At 31.9% G+C, this 21,003-nt stretch overlaps 1 protein-coding gene across 4 annotated transcripts in view; it reads right to left on the bottom strand.

Moving 5' to 3' along the window:
* Positions 1–21,003, bottom strand: part of LOC126747527 (WASH complex subunit 2) — a 271,361-nt gene that overhangs the window by 226,927 nt on the left and 23,431 nt on the right. For all 4 annotated transcript variants that reach the window (XM_050456216.1, XM_050456218.1, XM_050456217.1 and 1 more), the window contains exons 2-4: positions 19,985–20,155; positions 19,735–19,914; positions 15,006–15,148 (exon numbers count right to left, since the gene is read on the bottom strand). In XM_050456216.1, coding sequence (XP_050312173.1) covers positions 15,006–15,148; positions 19,735–19,914; positions 19,985–20,092 — 431 coding nt within the window. In that variant the 5' untranslated portion in view covers positions 20,093–20,155. The remainder of the gene's footprint in view (positions 1–15,005; positions 15,149–19,734; positions 19,915–19,984; positions 20,156–21,003) is intronic.

Raw genomic sequence — 21,003 nt, forward strand, 5'->3', positions numbered from 1 at the left:
TCACGTCTTACTGCAAAAATGAAATAGTATTGAATAAAAAGTAAATATAATGGTAAAATTAAGCTATTTAATCATAAAAAAGATAATAAATAATGTAATGCAGTTTAAACCATATTTTTTAGTTCTATTTGCTAATGTTTTGCATATTATAAAATCCAATATTGACTAACATTTATCCGAAATTCCTAATAAAACTTACAAAGCCGGCAACGTCGTGCTTTGCGGAAGCATCTCGCTGTTTGGGGACAGGTGATTGGTTGACGACATCGCGGCCATTAATTTATTATTTTTATGCAGCTCTCTGTCTTTCTCTATCTTATTGGATCGCATCCTACCAGGTTTTGTGTAATTTTCGGAATAATATCGATTTCTTGCGGATTCAGTGGCGGCGGCGTATGTTAATACTTTTGAGCTATTAAACTGTTTTTATTGTTGTATTTTTAGGTACCTACTTAATTTCTGACCTATGACTTTTGAGTAGTGTAGCATAGTTTAGTTTATTTGCTATTATTGTTGTTGCTGTTTTGTTGTTGTTTTGTGTTATTTGTTTCTTTGTTGTTAAAGTTCATAATTTTTAACAGTTTTTGTGTTATTTACGTTAAAATGAATAACTTTATTCATAGAAAGACAATTCATAGCCAGGCAAGGGAAGTGATTGCGAATGTTTATAGGTAAGTAAAATGATAATAAGAGAATTATAAAGCCTAAGCACAGTTATGAAAAAAAACATTAAAATAAAATCATAATTTATGCGACACTAAATTTCAAAAATTATGTACCTAATGTTGTAATAAATAAAAATCATATTCAATGAAATAAAACCAAGCTCGATTGCTTTACAAACAAAAAAGATTTAAAGTTAATGTTGGTTATTTTAAATATAAAATGTCTATAAATATAAGTAATATGAATCGGAACGACGACTAAAAAAAATCGAATATCAGGATTATATACTTCTTGTACAAATTTTTAGGGTTTGCGATGAAGAAGCTACTAATAACTTCGTTAATCTACCAGTAAAGCGCAAACTTGAAAGAGTATCTCAATATACTGGCGTAAGCATTTCAATGGTGAAAAAAATTCACAAAGAAGATGAAGAAAGAATGCGGACGGACCCCAACAAAATGCTTTCTAGTCCCGGCAAAAGAAGACCACGAATGACGAAGGTGGAACAAGACGACAACTTTCATTTTCAAATAGTTAAACACCTAATAAATCGATTTTATATGGGTTTAAAGTTGTGCCTACTACCAGAAAGCTGTTGCAAAAATTGCCAGAAGAAGAAAATTTTCAAAAAATAACATCTTTAAGGTATAAATACCTAAGAGAAATAAGAAAACACCAAGCCGAAGGTCGCAATATTGTCTATTTAGATGAAATTTGGATAGACCATGACCTAACGTTTAACAAATGCTGGCAGAGTGAGACTGTTACTGGAGTGGTTAGCAATATATCTTCAACAGGTACAAATTGATTATACTTATTTAAATAATAATTTAAATTATACATATTATGTAGTAAATTCAATGTTTAAACAGCATAATTCGGATTATCTGCCGTGCTCTTTCCCTCGCGATATCCAGGCATCGAGTACGGACTCTTATTTTAAGTGAATAAACTAAGTAGGTGTATTAAAAATTTTGTGTTTTCTTTACTTTATTTTTATCTCAAACTTCCCTAATCTTGTCTGTCATTTTTTTATTACATATTTACAAATAAAATATTTTAGAAGACCTTAATTTCCAAATTAATATCTTACCTACAAATACCTATTTTAAAATTAAAACCAAACCATATTTTTTATTATTTAATACATTCAAATCTGTGTAATCGGTTTATAAAATTTCGCACGTCACTGGCCATTTCATGAATGAAATGAGGCGGGTCTAGTCTACAACCACGTTCCCCGCACCGATACCGCTTAGCTACAGATTGGTTGGGCAGACTTTACCGATACTTTCATAACATCACATCATGGGGAACCATCATCATAAACGTAGAATAGGGGATCTTATAGATATAAACCTAATAAAAACTTGAATGTGAAAGTGTGTGTAAAATACCAAAATATTTATATTTTTAAATCTAAATATATTTTTGAACATATTCATCTATCAATAGGCTATAAAAAATATAAAACTAGAATTTTGTCCCTGGTTTTATTGAAGGATTTTATGTTTTTTTTGTTGTTTTGGCATAAAGATGGCATAATACCCATATACCTATCTATATATAGTTATGTTTTTTAATATAGACATTAGGTAGATAGATGAAATTACTAATTTTTTATTGCCTTTAAAGAATTTTGTAATTTATTTAGATTTGATATCTATGTATAGTTAATTTTGTCTTTCCCTAAAATTTGGTCGATAATTTTTTTTGTTTTACCATATTGCAACTTAGAATAATATATATATAGTAGTTGGCACCACATATTAATTTATTACTGTAATTTTTTGCTTTTTGATTAAATATCAAATACTTATTATAAATTGCCTAATATATGCCCAAAGGGAACAATGGATTTCATTAATCGAAATCAACACAATTAAAAAGAATATATTTGTTCAGATCACATCCTTAGAAGTGATTTATTATATAAGGAAGATAATATTATCAGTAGCCAGACTTTATTAAAAAAATCAGCTCTACCTTAAAGGTAATTTTTTTTAAATATATTTTTTTAGTATAAAAAAATCGTCACAAAAAGTATTAGTGTTACTCATATAAGCTTTATTTATACCTAATACTTATGTGTGTAAAACTATTTTTTTACTAGGATTTCTGATGCACTGGTTAAAAACACAGCAGCCGATAATTCAGTTAATTTACCAAGTGATTTACCCTTCAAAGCTGCAAGGGTAGTTTTCCTGAAGAGTGAAAAAACTTCTTTAGCTTCCAAAATGGTATATAGTACAAACAGTGAAGCTAATATAGACAAGTATGGATAATTAAAATAAATTAATATTCTTGATACACCAAATTTTGTATAATTACAGATCTGATCTTTCATCATCAACAATAACTGCATCTGAGATTAATAGTTCTACAGTAACTGTGGGGTCTAGGTCAACAATTACTATTTCACATCCAATCCGTTTTTGTTTAACTGCTACACATTCCCTGACTCTGCCAAGGAAAAGGTAAAAATACACTCAAAATAGACATCATTATGGCACATTTAAAAATTATTGTTCAATTCTTTCTCTAAGTACAAATAAGACTTTTATGCCATGTATCATCTTATTCTATATATCTTATTTAAAAGTGATATAGTATTTTATTGTGTTATATTTGTAATTAAATGCAATTAATCAAATGTATGATATTTCAAAGATTCTTTATAATAACATACATTTTATTGATCAATTGGATTATCATAATACATTTTTTTAATTTTTTCTTTTTAATATTGGTAATACTATATTTTTATGTATATTACTCTAGGGTAAAATAAAAATGATATCCTGAGGACTTTTTAAAAGCTAAATCACTTGTCACCAAATTATGGAAAAAAAAAGAACAAAAAATTAAAATTTGAAGATTGCAACAAACAAATTTGCACCAAAGAAATTGAATTAGATGTCTCAAGTTATTATTAAAATACTTAAGAAATAATAACATGATTTTCGAAAAAGCCCAACATATTACATATTTTATTTGACTTGTAAAAGTACTTGTTTGTATATTACTACTAATAAACTATCTAATCTAATCTATTGTACATAGTCTTTTTTCTTAGGTAAGCTTTGTTTTTTAGTATAAATTAATCTGATATAATAATTGGTATTAGGTATTATATAGGTCACTGTTAAATGTCTCAAAACCATTGTACAGGCTAAATAATACTCATAATAAAAATCTTATAACCTATAAAAAACCTGCAACTCCTTCACAATTTGAACATCCTTGTAGTTTTAACTCTTTCCGCTGAAGCAATACTGTCCCTTTGAAAAAAAGTCAGCACCATAGAAGTATATATTATGTGATTTAAAGTAAGTGATGTAAAACTGAGTTTTGTCCAATACAACAATAATAAAATTTTGCAAAATGTTAAAAATTTGTGTCTTAAAACATGATTTATTAAGAAATCTATAATATTATTTTAATAAAATATTTTATTTCCATAAAAATGCTTTGACAAAAATGCTGCCTTTTATTAGGACCTTCCTCTAACGAAGTCCTTTTAAAAAAACACATAAATAGCTCATAAATGGTAATATTACTTGTACTTAAACTCTATAATAATTAATAAAAATTTATCAGGTAAATATTTGTTGACGACGTCACTGGTAGAGAGTGCTTGTATCGGTGGCGTCAACAATGCGTTCGAGCGGCGTTGCAATGCCATTACATTTTCTCGTTTCTTCGTACTTTATTTTCATATTTCACGTATATTGACTTCGATATAGAGTATCTTATCAAATTTATTTTTAAAAAATGCTTGATATTTTATTAAAGGGGAGCAGTAGTATTGTTTTAAGTTTTCGGAAAAAACTGAAAATTTTTATGATATTATAAAGTGATTTTTGCCATTTCTCTATAAGCATTTGGCATCATTGTATCAGAGATGTTGCAAGCAAACAAACCTGCCCATAGTTCCACGGCATGCTACTTCTAGCCTTTCAATGTTCTAAGTTGGTAATATTATTGCTACTGGTTTTAGTTGAATTTTCACCACTTCAAACAAATAGCGAAGCTAAGAAGTACAATGAAATACCGGTTTCCTATTTCCCAACAGATGACCCCAAAGTATATTCCCATTTGCAAAAAGGGTAAAGCTTTAAGCTGAAGTGGATTTAAATTGACAGGTAATTTCTACGTTTACTTTTAGTTCAATTGTCACCAGTTCAAACAAATAGCCAAGCTAACAAATGCCTACAAAATAACCCGATCTATGAAATAGCCGGTAAGTATACAAGCTTAGAGATTTATATATTTTTTTTTTTAATATTTCTTTTTAAATAGGGTATTCTAATTTTATAGCATTTTTTTCTTTCAGGTTTTAACTGTTTAGAACCTGAAAATCCATATGATTCAGATGATAGCTTAAAAGACCCGTGTTACATTCAAAATTCAGAAAGCGACAGCGAGGACTCGAATACAGTAAATCAAGCATCAGGTTCGTCTACAAACTTCATGAGTAGCAAGAAGTTAAAGCAGAGAAACGAAGCTGAAAACAAAAAAAATATTGGTCAAAATAAACAGCAAGTTGATCAAAATAGCTGTGAATTAAACGAGGCCGAAGATGTACAAATAATAAAGTCAACGAAAACGCTGGAAAAAAAAACAAGAAAATTGTTAAAAAACTCTGGAAAAGAGTATACCTCTAAAAGTGGAAAAAAAGTTGTTGAAAGGAAATCCCGTCCTTTGAAACAAAATTGTCGAAGAAAATGCTTCATAAATATACTAGACGAAGTTAGAATAATTTTATTTAAGGAATATTGGGAAATAGGTGAATACAATAGAGGAGTTATGTATATATCGTCTCTACTACAGATAGAGAGTAAAAAGTCCCAAATGTTAAACACCTTAAACAAAAGAAATAGGGAAAAAAGTGTTTCCTACTTCGTTGATTCGAAAAATGCGCGAACGCAAGTCTGTCAAGTATGCTTTTTAAATATTTTTGGTGAAACAACTAAATTTATCCGTAGTGTAATTTTAAAAAAGTCTTCTTCAGAAAGCGGGATTCCTGCTTCTGATAAAAGAGGAAAGCACCAACCAGTCCACAAAATTTCGAAGGAGAGAAAAGATACTATCATTAACCACATACAAAAGTTTCCTGCGTACGAATCGCATTATTCTCGAAAACATACTGAGAAAAAGTATTTGCCATGCGACTTAAATAAAACAAAAATGTTCAACCTATACATCGAGGAAACTTCAAATCCAGTATCTTTTAAAATATATTCTCAGATAGTTGACAGTTTAAATTTAAAGTTTAAAAAACCCAGTAACGACACTTGTTCATACTGTGATTTGTTAAATATGCAGATTAAATGCGCGAAAGATCAAGAAACCCAAATTTTATTGGAAGATAAGCTTCGAGTTCATCATGTTGAAGCCGAAGCTGCATTTGAAGCGAAGAAAGTCGATAAAGCATTAGCTTTGGATAATCCAAACTTAAAAGTCATAGTTTTTGACCTACAGCAAGTGCTTCCAACACCTTATTCAAGTACAGGAACTGTTCTTTATAAAAGGCAATTACACACTTATAATCTTACCATTCACGAATGCAATACCAATCAATCTTTTCATTTTATGTGGCACGAGGGTATTGCAGGTCGAGGAGCTAACGAAATTGCCTCGTGCCTATACAAATATTTATTAAATTTGGATGAATCGATAAATCACGTTAAAAAATACAACAAAAACTCTCATGTTGCCAGCATGTTTACATATCTTGTTTCAGTCCACAAGCATTTGCAAAGGGTTGATCATAAATTTTTGATACCAGGTCACACACATATGGAGTGTGACTCGGACCATGCCTTAATCAAAAAATATAAAAAGTGTTCTGTTCTTGTAGTCATCTCAATTTCACTTTATTGATTAGTTTAATACTTAGTTTGATTTAGTTTAGTTCTATAAGTTATATTCTTAAGTGCATTCAAAGTATCGCTTCTTGCTGCTAATATTTTTTTTGTTTTACATAATGAATGTCGAGATTTGCCTTGTTTCCTCGCCTCTCCCTATAATATTTCCTTACCCAAATAATACGTCACACGCAAGTACCGAAAAGACTAACGCGGGGAATCGAGGTGAAAACACTCGGTACTAGATCGTCTTACTGTTAATAACCATTTTACGACCAGTATTCGCGCGGCCTTCCGCAAAAACCTCTTGTGTTATCCTGATCCTGACTGACCCCTAGGTAAGTCTTTTTACTGTTAATTTAATTCAATCACTTTTATATTTTTCGTGCTAAGTCAGCAGGCTGTGGTGTAAAACCGTCCAAAGGTACATGAACCATCGCAACCTATAAATTTTACAGTCTATAGGGCCTCAATTGATTAGAACCCTTTTCTAATCAATGGCACCCTTCTAAACATGGTCCTTCGAGCCGGATAGTGCCCCTTTCTAAATTGCTTGTATTAATTTCAAAAAAAAAAAAAAAAAAACTTTGGACGATTTTCTGTACTTCAGTTTGCTCACCATATATACTTTGAGTGCTACTTCATGAATACGATTTAGTTTTACTATTAATTTGCATAATTTGAAATACGATTTTGCCTAAAACTTTTGAAAGTTATACGATAAAATTATTATAACCTTTATTTTTACATTTTTACATAATTGCTACTACTGTTATTAGAATACTGTTTCCACTAATCGGGAAATCTATATTTGCTTTTATTTGGTTGCATAACCAGTCCAGCTCTACTCTACTATACTTATACTGTACTATACTGTATACAAATATAATATATATATAAAATACTTCTTTCGGCCGCTCCGAGATCAGCTAAATTTAGTTGGGTTTTGTTGCATTCCGTTGCTAAGATAACGTTTGCATTGTATACGCCAAGGCCGGGTTTTTTTTCTTTTGGTGATGAATTTTATTATTTGTGTTTCTTTACCGGGGATTTTCGGAAAGTGATACTTTTAAGTGATCTGTTTTTTTTGCTCTTCGTTAAGGTGGAGCCTCTTTTTTATTTTCCATTTATTTCATTCTACGCGTATAGCACAGGGATTCATAAAAGGGGTAACATTTTTACCCTGAGATTTTTGGATTTGGAGTGATTTTGGGGTTTACAAAAAAAAAAAAACCTTACCATGACTTCTTCAGCAAATGATAAGATTTTAAAATCAAAAGCCTTAAGGCAAAGTGCAATATCCCAACTCTTTTTGGTGAAAGAGGCTGCGGCATTAGCTCTTGTTGATTCATCGGAATTACTTTCATTTAAAATATGTTACAGAAGCTTGACAAAAATTAAGAAGGATTTCGAGAAACACCATAATTCCATACTCACTTTACTTGTGGCTTCTCCAGACGAGATTAAGGTTGAGGAAAAAACAGGTTTAGATTTTGTTAAACGTTGCCATGAAATTGATACAATTTTTTATCAACTTTTTGAATTGCCGCTGGAGGAAAATGGTGTCCTGGATACTTCTATCCGCCCTGTTGGTCCTACTTTACAATACTCTCACGAGATTGATCATTTGCCTCGGCTCGATATACCTACTTTTAATGGAGATATAACTACATTTCCCACATTTCATCAAAGCTTTGCTATTATGGTCCATTCCAAACGCAATTTAAGTAATATCGCGAAGTTTAATTTTTTATTAGGTGCCCTAAAGGGACAACCTCGTGATCTCATTGCTGATATTTTAATCACTAATGAAAATTATCCTATTGCATACAACACCATAATAGAAAGATACAGTAATAGACGCCTTCAGGCCTTTACTTATTGGAAATTAATTGAAGAATGCCCGCGCATGTCTTCTGATAGTGCATTTTCTTTAAGAAATTTATTAGATACTTTTAACAAAAATTTATGTGCTCTTAAAAATTTAAAATTTGAAATTGATCAATGGGATTTTGTTCTTGTTTATATGCTGCTTAATAGATTAGATCCTTTAACAAGAAAAGCCTTTGAACAGTTTCACGCGTCTAATGACGTACCGAAATATGAGGCAGTCAAGCATTTTTTGCAAAAGCAATGCATTGCACTTGAGTTTATACGAATTTTATACGAATCTAACTCTCAAGAAAATTCTAAACCCTCGATTTCTAGACAAAATTTCTCAAATAATAATGTTCGTAATTCACAAAACTCCTTTAATGTAAATAAACCAAAATACCGTTCTGCTTTATTCACAAACAGCCAGAAATCAAATTTTAATTCTATATGTTTTCTTTGCAAAGGCTCTCACATAATTTATAGATGCCCGTCATTCCTTTCTAAAACAACAAGGGATCGATTTGATTTCATAAAAACCCAAAAAGCTTGTGTAAATTGTCTTGCAAGTGCTCACACTGCAAGTCGGTGCACATCTGAAAAACGGTGTCGCAATTGCAATCAAGAGCATCATACCTTACTGTGTTTTAAATCAAACAATGAAAAGTTTAACATTAATAAGAATTTAAATTCAAATTTGCCGGTCGAGGCAACTAGGAATCTTGAAAGTCCAATGCCATCTACTTCTAAAGCTTCTACTGTGGGTGTACTAATAAATGATCAGGAAGTTTTGCTTGCTACTGTGTTAGTAAAAATTAAAGATGCCTTTGATCAATGGCATACCTTTAGAGCCGTTCTTGACGGTGGAGCTCAGTCCAGTTTTATTTCTAAAAATTGTGCTAATAAATTACATTTATCCAAATTTAATATATCTATGTCCCTGCATGGTCTTAATTCTATGTATGCTACTGCCAAAAAGGGCGTGCATTGTATAATTTCATCAATTTACAATTCAAGTCATACCCTTTCACTTGATGCCGTTATTTTGGATAAAATATGCGACGATTTACCTTCTGTTTCCTTTTCAAAAGAAAACTTTACTTTTCCTTCGGATTTGCAATTGGCGGACCCTTACTTTTATAAAAAATCTCAAATCGATCTTTTGCTTGGAAATGATATTTTTCCATATATTTTACAAGATGGTAAAATTGATGACGGTCCAGATAAACCAGTATGCATTAAAACTTACTTTGGGTGGACTATAACTGGCAAAACTTCCTATGAAAAACCAAATAAAACGATAAATACGTTTTTTACCACATGTAGTACTAATAATTTAAATCAAACACTACAAAATTTTTGGCAAATTGAAGAAGTACCAGAGATTCATGCCCAATCTAAGGATGATGAATATTGTGAAAACTACTTTTTAAACACAACTTACAGAACCGAATCGGGACGTTACGTAGTTTCTTTGCCTTTTAAAATAACAGCCCCTGATTTTGGTGATACTTACAGTGTGGCTTTACGTAGATTTTTATCTCTTGAAAAACGGTTCTTACAAGACAAAGACTTTCATGCTTCTTACTCAGACGTAATTAAAGATTATTTAGATAATAATCATTTACAAGAAGTTACTAAACCCTTTTGTTCCGAAATTTCTAATTATTTTTATATAAGTCACCATGCAGTTTTTAAAAAGGATTCGACAAGTACACCCCTGCGTGTAGTTTTCGACGCTAGCAGTTGTGCCAGCAATAAATTATCTTTGAATAAAGCTTTGCATACGGGACCAAAATTGCAACAAGATTTACTTAGTCTTTTGCTTAATTTTAGATTGCATAAATATACCTTTACTTGTGATTTAAAACAAATGTTCAGAAACATTTTACTGAATCCGAAGGATCGTAATTACCAGAGAATTCTTTGGCGTTTTTCTCCCAATGAGCCTATTTTACACTACCAATTGGATACTGTTACTTTTGGAGTAGTTTGCAGCCCATTTTTAGCCATCCGCACCCTTCTTATGTTAGCAGATGATTATAAAGATCTTCCTTTAGCGTCAGACATTCTTAAGTCATCAAGTTACGTGGATGATTTAAACGGGGGTGGAAGTAGCCCTGAGGAATTAATTGCTATAAAAAATCAATTGGTTGAACTTTTGTCTAGGGGTGGGTTCGAGGCACGAAAATGGGCCAGTAACTGTCCTTTGCTACTCAAAACTTTACCTAAAACACATGTTGCCCAAGACATTTCGTTCGATCAGGAAGAAAATATAACTTTAAAAATTTTGGGTCTAAAATGGAATCCTATTCGAGATTCATTTTTCTATAAAGTCGTTATTGATGATACGGGATGTACAAAACGTACTCTAGTCACTGTGCTAGGGTGTTTGACCCTTGTGGCTATCTTACCCCTATTACAATTTCTATTAAATTACTAATAAAATCTCTTTGGATTGCTGGTATTGATTGGGACGAAAGACCACCCTCTGACATTATTACTAAATGGAATAAGTTTAAGACGGAATTAAATAATTTGCATTTGGTTGAAATTCCACGTCAAGTAGATGTTACTGAGTCTAAATCACACGAATTGTTTGGTTTTTGCGATGCGTCGGAACGTGCTTATTGTGCTGTCGTATATATTCGTGTATTTTTCTCCCGAGAATTTCTTTATAAAACCTACCTTGTCTGTGCCAAATCTAAAGTAAGCCCTCTAAAGGTAGTAACTTTAGCGCGACTTGAGTTACTTGGCGCTGTTTTGCTTAGCAAATTAATGCATTATGTTTTGAATATTTTCTCACATAAAATTAAATTTACCAACATATTTTCATTTACTGATAGTTCCGTTGCCTTAACATGGATTAAAAGTTCTCCTCACCATTGGCAAACGTTTGTAAGCAACCGCGTTTCTTATATTCAAGAAAAATTGCCACCCGAATATTGGCACCATGTTCCCTCTGAACTGAATCCAGCCGACTGTGGAAGTAGAGGTTTATGTGTCTCTGAGCTCGCAGATTTTTCTCTTTGGTGGAACGGGCCCAGTTTTTTATTACAAAACAGAGAGGAATGGTCATTTACAAAATTTGAAATTCCTAGTATCGATTCTTTTAATTTTGAGAAGAGAAAGACTGTTTTAAATACTTTAATAACACAGCAATCTCCTCATTTTATTGAATCTTTAATTGATAAATATAATTCCTTGCCAAAGATTAAAAGAATTGTAGCTTATATTTTGCGGGCTTCTAAGAATTTCCAGTCCTTTAAAATTAAAGCGACAGTTTTAAATACTTCTTATCTTACTTTATCAGAATTAAATAATGCTCTTTACTTACTTATAAAATTCATCCAAAATCTCTATTTTGCTGAAGAGATTACATTGCTTAGACATAATAAACGTATTTCGAAAAGTCTTCAGAAATTAAGACCTTTTTTAGATAAAGAGGGCTACTTGAGGGTTGGTGGTAGACTCCATAACTCCGATTTGTCGTACGATAAAAGATTTCCCTTGCTTTTACCAGGTAATTGTAAATTTACGTCCTTACTTATAAATGAATTACATCTTAATTACTTACATTGTGGTATACAAACCACATTAAATTTGCTATTTCAAAACTACTGGATAATCTCAGCAAAGAGAATAGTTCGTAAAGTAATCCATAAATGTCATATTTGTTGGAAGGTTAACCCGAAACCATATCAACCCCCAATGGGTAATTTACCTAAGTTCAGGGTATCCGCAAATTCCAAAGCTTTTATTAACTGCGGCCTGGACTTGTGTGGACCGTTTCCAATTACTATTGGCCGATTAAGGGGTGCTAAAGTGCATAAAGCATACGTATGCTTATTTATTTGCACTAGTACAAAAGGTGTTCATTTGAAGTTGCTATCGGACCTTAGTGCAGAGGCTTTTTTGGCGGGACTTCGCAGATTTGTTGCACGGCGCGGAAAAGTACTTAACTTATATTCAGATTGCGGTACAAATTTTATTGCTAGTGAAAAATACTTACGTCAAATATTTTTAAAATCTGCCGAAGTTGAACCAATTACGTGGCATTTTAATCCCCCCTCTGCCCCCCATATGGGTGGTATATGGGAAGCAAATATTAAGTCCATTAAAACTCACTTAGTACGGGTAGTAGGAACTCAGATACTCACATATGAAGAGTTTAATACGGTAATTATACAAATCGAAGCGGTACTTAATTCAAGACCACTTTCCCCTATAAGTTCAGACCCATCAGACTTATTGCCACTTACTCCTGGACATTTTTTGACCCTACAACCCTTAACTGTTCTTCCCGATCCGGACTTTACTAACACAAATATTAATCGCCTTACGCGTTGGCAGCTTTTACTTAGACTGCATCGTGATTTTTGGAGGCGGTGGCATTGTGAATATCTACATACTTTGCAACAAAGAGCCAAATGGCATAATGCAATAGGTAGAGTAGAGCCGGGTACTATGGTAGCTATTAAAGATGATAATTCGGCGCCTTTACACTGGATTCTTGGTCGAATCGCGGAAGTTACTTTGGGCAAGGACGGGGTTCCTAGAGTGGCAACAGTACGGACAGCCAAAGGTATACTTAAAAGACCTTTGGTAAAATTGTGCCCACTTCCAAACCAATAATTTATTTATTGTTTCATGAAAACCCCTTGGTTTTCATGGGCGCGGGAATGTTCTGTTCTTGTAGTCATCTCAATTTCACTTTATTGATTAGTTTAATACTTAGTTTGATTTAGTTTAGTTCTATAAGTTATATTCTTAAGTGCATTCAAAGTATCGCTTCTTGCTGCTAATATTTTTTTTGTTTTACATAATGAATGTCGAGATTTGCCTTGTTTCCTCGCCTCTCCCTATAATATTTCCTTACTTGCTATTCTTTACTTTTACTACAAACCTGGTACATACCCAAATAATACGTCACACGCAAGTACCGAAAAGACTAACGCGGGGAATCGAGGTGAAAACACTCGGTACTAGATCGTCTTACTGTTAATAACCATTTTACGACCAGTATTCGCGCGGCCTTCCGCAAAAACCTCTTGTGTTATCCTGATCCTGACTGACCCCTAGGTAAGTCTTTTTACTGTTAATTTAATTCAATCACTTTTATATTTTTCGTGCTAAGTCAGCAGGCTGTGGTGTAAAACCGTCCAAAGGTACATGAACCATCGCAACCTATAAATTTTACAGTCTATAGGGCCTCAATTGATTAGAACCCTTTTCTAATCAATGGCACCCTTCTAAACAAAAAAAATTCACCCTTTCCTATACATGTTCCACGCGACTGGTTAAATTTAGTAAGATTAGCAGGAAAGTCTAGTAATAAAATAAAGAATAAAAATGAAACTGGTAAGTTTATTGTAAACGAAATGACAACAAAAGATTTTCTGGACTTTTCCCAACTTATGAGAGGCCCTTTAATATTAAAAAAACAAACAGACGACAAAGAAAAACTAATGTGGAAGGCACAGAAGTGGATAAGATACGAAAAAGAATTTGGTATGGTTCAATTTAAACAGTCTTTATCAGAGAGTGACGATTTCAAATTTGTAAATTTTAAGAGAAAGACCTCAAGTATCAAATTATCTGACATAAAGATAGCTCAAATATTATCTGGTAGCAGGAGTATCGATAAAAAGAAAAAACAAAACTTATTAGAACTTCTTGATCTAATTGATGAGGGAGCACGCGATTTTTATGTAAATTTAAACGTCACATCACAGGCACAGGTCCAAAATGATGTCGATCCAGATGTAGATCGGGAATATAGTGATATAAAATTTTAAATATTAAAAACTAAGTTTAAAGTTCGTTTCCCATCTTATTAATTTTTTTCTCTTCTCCTATAATTTGGGTTTTTTTAATTGGTTTAAAACTTATTTAGCTTTAAAAAGAATACGTCTATCATTTAGTTCGTTTCATTTACTGTTTCGTTTGTATTTTCTGCTGTGTCTTAATGTTTAATGTGCGTACCTAGTAAAAATTTGAAGATTGGTTTCTCTAGTTCTCTCAGCAAAAACTTTTTTGTTCTTTTTTAGTAATAAATAATAGGTACTTGATGAAGTACAATAATAATTTATTAAACTATTTTTAAAACGGAATTTCTAATAAAATGATAATAATTAATAAGTCTAGTTGTTTTAAATACTGAGTTTTATTTATTTTAAAAACAAATCGATAAAAGGGCCTATCTCGATTTAGATTCGTTTGACATTCTGTTGGTCATCTTATATTTTTAAAAGGTCCAATTATGCCCTTTTGTCGGCTAGGATTATATGTATGTCTGAATTATGTCCACCATATTATGTATTTTTTTTAAAAAAACAGATACTTTTAGAAAAATAACTAAAATTTTTAGGATAAATTAAAAAATACGTATTTTGACTTATGCAAACATGTTTTTTTTTTAAAAGAGCGTTTATTTTAAAGGTATCAATCAATAATATCCTTTAAATCTAGTCTTTCGTTTATCCTGAAAAGTGAGTAAATTTGAGTTATGCCCTTTTAACTTCTTGCCACAGATGTGTTTTTGTATCAAACTCTAAACTTAAATGAATCTGTACAAAATATTAAAAATGTTATTACCTTTTTTCATTTGTCTCATCTTCACTATCACTAAAAGTCAGCTCCACTTTTTCATAATATTTCTCCATCACCTTCAGGCCCTTGGAAATAAACTGTTTAAGATCATTTTCTTTATCTTCCTCGGTAGGTTCTTGTTTTTTAGGCTACAAGAGATACATTTATTACATACATTACACAAAATTTGTTAAATTTTTAAAGGTATGTAAAAATAGAATATAATTCACATAAAAACTAGACTTGCAATAATAAATAGTAAAATTATAATAGTATACTATATTAGTTTAGGATAAGGTAGATAAAATTAGACATATGATCTCATATGATATAAGCTAGTTAATTTTCAAAAATCAATGTCCTATTCTTTCCTATTAGGTTGTAGATAGATAAAAATAAATAATGTAAATGAGTATTATAAGCACAGATATTAAAATAATTGATTTAGGAGATGTTTTTTTGTTTGAGACACAGGTGTATAGGTGGCTGTGAGATAAGAACCATCATACAACATGAATACCGTTGTTTCACTTGGAACTTGTGACTAAATGTGCTCGACACCATGGGCGAAGTTAGAGATTCAAAAATGGGGAGGCTAAAGCCCCCATCCGGAGGCAGAGTTACACGAAGAGGTGAGGGGGTGGCCATCAAAGAAAAGTCCGCCGCAGGCGCCGCCGGAGGTAACAAATTTTTTGGTGGGCACCTTCATTTTCACTTATAAGCCGTTAAAATTATTTAAAAAAAAAGAATAGACTTAAACAGCTTCTATTCTAATTTGCTATACTGTATACATAATATCATGAATTTGTTTTACTTTTATTTTCATATTTTCACAGGTTTCACCCATAAACACGTTTCTGAATTTTATTGCAATATCCATAATGTATGAACCATTCTGTATATGTATTGGAGTATATTGCATACACAGCAAAAGTCAAAAGTCGCTAGTTTAAAAAAAAAAAATCAAACTTTCAAGAAAAATTTCAAAGTTCAAAATAATATCATTTTAATATCTAATTGTCGGACTTAATTAATTTAGACAAAGTTAAACACGACGTTTTGGTTGGTAAGTATCTCCAACCATTATTATATTAAAATGTTATATTAAGTGTAAACTAGCAGTTTACACTTGATAACGGTTGGAGATACTTACCAACCAAAACGTCGTGTTTAAATTAATTAAGACAATGCAAATCCGACAATTAGATATTACTTCTCCATTGTCTGCCACCTTCAAAACCAATATCATTTTAATAAAACGCAATAATTCTTCAAAAATAGTAAAAGCAAAATTTATTTAAAATGTCCTTAAATAAAATGAAATCCAATAAAATTATCTTATAACTACTCTAATAAAAGTTTTCGATTTCCTTTTTTTAAAAACTCTTTTAAAATTTCATCAGGCGACAATGACTTTGTTAAATCACTTTCAATACTGGTTAGTGCTAAAGAACTAAATCGATCCTGACCCATCGTTGACCTAAAGCAATTTTTAATTCTTCTCATTGTTGAGAAAGAGCGTTCGCAGGACGCTGAAGAAATTGGCAAAACTAATGCTATTTGCATAAGGGTATATGCATTTGGAAAAGTCTCTTTTCTTAATACATCTTTAATATCAGAAATGGTAATGTTGTGGCTCTGGCTTTTATTTATGCAATTCCCAATAACGGTCATTTCAGCTTTTAATAGCTCCTTATCGATTAAAAAGGTATCTCCATACAATTTAATGAATTCCAAACTACCATCAAAATCCATCTGCAAAAAATTGAAGACAGATTTAGCTAATTTCTGACTTTCGGAAGAAAATCTTATTTTTAGATGATTTATTATATTGTCGAGAGACCTATAATAAATTGAAATTAGCCAAAACTTTTGTGCCTCATTTTTTATCAAAGGTGGATTTAAGACCGTTTCTTCGTGTACTGCGGAAGTGAAAGCTTCAACCACATATTCTTTAAGTCTTATACTTTCTGTTTTTTTACGTTTTGAAGACCGTATATCGAGGCATATGTCATTTTGTTGTGCTAAGTTTTCTATGTCTAGCCATAATTGTGCGAAAATTTTTTCATCACGCTTTTTCTCCAGTGCTGCAATGGTACCGTTTATAATATTTGTAGATTCTGCTAAAGTGCCCTTTTCAGACTGTAATTGTTTGCTAAAATGTTCATTATTTTCAATATATCATCTAAAACTATTAAACTTACTACAAATGTTGAACTTTTTATATTATTAAGTAAACCGATTGCTTCTACAGCATTTTTGTCGGACTTCTGCTGAATCTCGAACTTGAGGGCTTTAATTATGGCACACAAGTTTTTTTTTACGGCTTGGCAGCTTGAACTTCGGCAAGTCCACCGGGTATCTGAGGGGCGCCATAGTTCAACTTTAGTAAGATTTAGTTCCTTCTGAATATCAACTAGAACACTGTGGGTAGATGGCGAAGCAAAATGTATATAAATTGCTTCAAGTGTGTTAAAAAAGTCTCTTACAAAATCAATTTCCTAACACAAATCTGTTACCACTAAATTTAGACGATGAGCCATACAATGTATATATATGGCTGATGGATGAATTTCTCTAATTTTCGCTTGTAGACCGCCAACCCTACCAGACATAACGCTTGCACCATTATAGCATTGGGCAATAATAGGAATATTTTCTAATCCGGCATTTCTAAGATAATTTATTAAAATGTTGCAAAGACTTGTAGCATCACGTTCTTGAGAACAGTTTACAAACCCCAAAAATCTCAAACCTCTACAATTTCTTATCCCTTAATATACCTTACAGAAATAGTCAGTTGCTGTTCCTTAAAACTTCGCGCCTCATCTACCATCAAAGCGAACATATGTGAATCCTTGATTTCATCACAAATGGTGGTTAAAATCATGTGTCCACTTATGTTAATGATATCATTTTGTATATCAGAACTGCTCAAATTAAAATATTTTTGATGTTGCTCTTTAAATGTGGGATTATACCTGCTAATTAGTTCACAAATTTCTTTAAAATTACCTTTATTTTTTGAGTCTTCTGATTCATCATGACCTCTTAGGGCAACACCCTGGCGACATAAGGTAAGTAAGATATCCGTAATTATTTTAAAATATTCTCTATTTTTATTAACCTGTTCTCTATATGCAGAAGATATTTGTGTCACGACAGAACCTGTTTTTAATGACTCGTTATAAGCTACATATTTATGATTGTTTTCAATATGTGATTTTCCTCGAGCATGTTTGGATAATTTTTCAGCAAGTTTCTTCCAATTTCTGAAGCCTGTTATAGTAAAAGTTGCTTCCACATCGTCCTTATTCGCAAACAATCGGCAGCAAAAGCAAAATACTGCATCGTCATGTGTGCTGTATTCAACCCAGGTGTACTGTTTAAAATATTTCGATGAAAAACTTCGATTTTGATTCCCAACTTTTGTTGATGGATATTTCTCTAATATTGGTTGCCTTGGTCCCGTTTGAAGAGTGCCCAGATAATGTAAATACTGCGTATTAGGGGTTTCATTAGAAATATTGTGCGGCTGCTCTGAAAAAGAAAACAACCATTTTTCTAGATATTAAAGTAAGTAATCTTAATATTGCGACAAAATTCAAAACCTGTTATTATATAGTTACTCAAAAAAAAGTTCGTATAAACATAGGTCCCAAACGCATTAAAAAAATGTTAAGCTACAGGATGGTTAAGTTTTAACAAAAACCCCTTTTTTATGACAAATTCTATGTATCCACAGCCATTTACCAACACACCATTAAAATTTTAGTGTTTACTCAGAGCCCACATGCACATATTAATGTTTGTATATCTATACATAATACAAACCTCTTATGTGGCTTAAACGTTCATTCGAGGGACTTTCATTTATTTCAGTATTTATTCCGCTGGCGCTGCAACTGGGAATAGCTTTCGGTTCGTTGTTTTCGACGGCGGCGCTGACTTCAGCAGGTTCTTTTGGAGACTTGGCAATTTTCGAAAAAAAAGAACGAATATCACCACTCACTTTCTTCATTTTGACTTTCGCCTTCTGTAGTCACAGTAGAAGCAAAGTTTAAATGCGAAAACAGTAAAACAAAAGTTCAGCGAAGTTCCAAATCGGAAAACTTTACTAAACAAAACAAATTTAAGTAAATCAATGCACGTTGTAAAGTTTTTACATCAACGTAATCAGCTGTCTTAATAACTCGTAATCTCGATTTTAACATGTGTACCAGAACGGCAAAATGCAGACTAGGACTAGCGTGGTGACGCTAGTGACCGACAAAAGACAAGCTCAAAGCCGCTCGCAGGGCATAAACATTGCGCATTGCGCGACGGGCGCCAGTATTTGAAAGACCGGCCGCTATTGGTCAGTGAGGCGTCGACCGACACGCGGCTGTTTTATTCGATTTTTGAATTAGAGATTACCAGCAACCGGCAATTGTATTCCTATACCGCAAACAAATAAACAAAAAGAGAGGATGATGGCAAAAATTGGCCGTATGTATTAATTAAAATATTTCCCAAATTAATTTAAAAAATTAATAAAAATATTTCTCCCCAAAAAACAATTTTTTTGGGGGGGCTAATTTCATTTTAAAGGGGGCTAAGCCCCCCCAAGCCCCCCCCTAACTCCGCCCATGCTCGACACAAAGCCATTAAGAAAAAAGAAATAAAGAGTTTTCTCTATGTTTATCAGGATACAAAAAAAACTGAAAATTTTTCATTAAAAGATTCTTTATACTACCTCTTGTTCCTCATTATCCAAAGTTTCATCATCCTCGTAAACTCTGTTTTCAATAAACTGAGTGTGTCTTAAACTTTGAAATTCATTTTTTGTTAACTCCAACCTTAATGTGACATTCTCGAGGTTGTCTAGCAGATTATTGACTTTATCATGCAGAGATTCGGCTTCTGATATAACAGTCTAAAAAATACACTTTTAGATTTTCAAAAATTCTTTCTCAAAAATATCAATAAACAGCAAAATAACTTACATTAGAAAATTTTTTAAGGCGATTTAAAATTGCCACATCCCCCGCTAAAGACCACTGGGTGGCATTTTCCAGTATTTGTTGACTGGTCCATTTGTATTCACGCGCCATATTTACAACTGTCGTCAATAACACTACTATTGCACGTTTATTTTAATAAGCTTTAATTGCACACTAAAAGAAAATAAAATAATATAATATAAGTAAATTTTAGTGATAAAATTGTTTTGTGATTTGAGTGTCACACCAAAGGTTCCAACCATAGAACTAAAAATATTTTTATAGTTTTGGCATTGATGCGGTTATACCACTGAATTTCGACTTTGTTAATGTAAATGATATATAGAATCTATTAAATTTTTTAATTTTTTTGAATGCACATGCTCCAAAATACACTATTACGGTAAGTAGAGCTAAGTCACATTGGTTTTTTAATTTTAATTGAGACAGCTGGTATATTATTACGTACTTTGATAGAAAATAATAATGTGAGAATAATGATAGAGAAAAAAATATATTTTTTTTAAATTTTAAAATAGGATGCCATGAATGCGTTGAAAGTTTAAATTTTTTAATAAAGTAATCACGGAAAAATAGTTTTCATTGCATTTTATGATTTAAAATGCCAAATCATTAATTTTGGCATTTACTTTATTTTTCTTAAATAGCACGCTGTTGTGAACGAATTTAATAATTAAATTCATAAAAATAGCACAAATGGCTTTGATTTATTAAATGACAGAGGGCTTGTAATGACACATCTGCCTATTTCGTTTTCGACTGACATAACACATCATATTTTGTCAACCGTGATATTACTATTAGAGTATAAAAGACCAAATTTTTCAATGCAATATTTTTTTCAATATCTTAATACTACATATTTTATTTAACATTTACCTAACATAACGCAGATACACACAAACGGTAAACAAACAGGAAAAAACATGTTTTTTTCAAAACAATATGAGGTTTATAAATTATTCTAATATAAAATTTTTAGATGTATTATTCGAAATGAC

This window comes from Anthonomus grandis, chromosome 19, assembly GCF_022605725.1.
Source record: "Anthonomus grandis grandis chromosome 19, icAntGran1.3, whole genome shotgun sequence".
Lineage (NCBI taxonomy): Eukaryota > Metazoa > Arthropoda > Insecta > Coleoptera > Curculionidae > Anthonomus > Anthonomus grandis.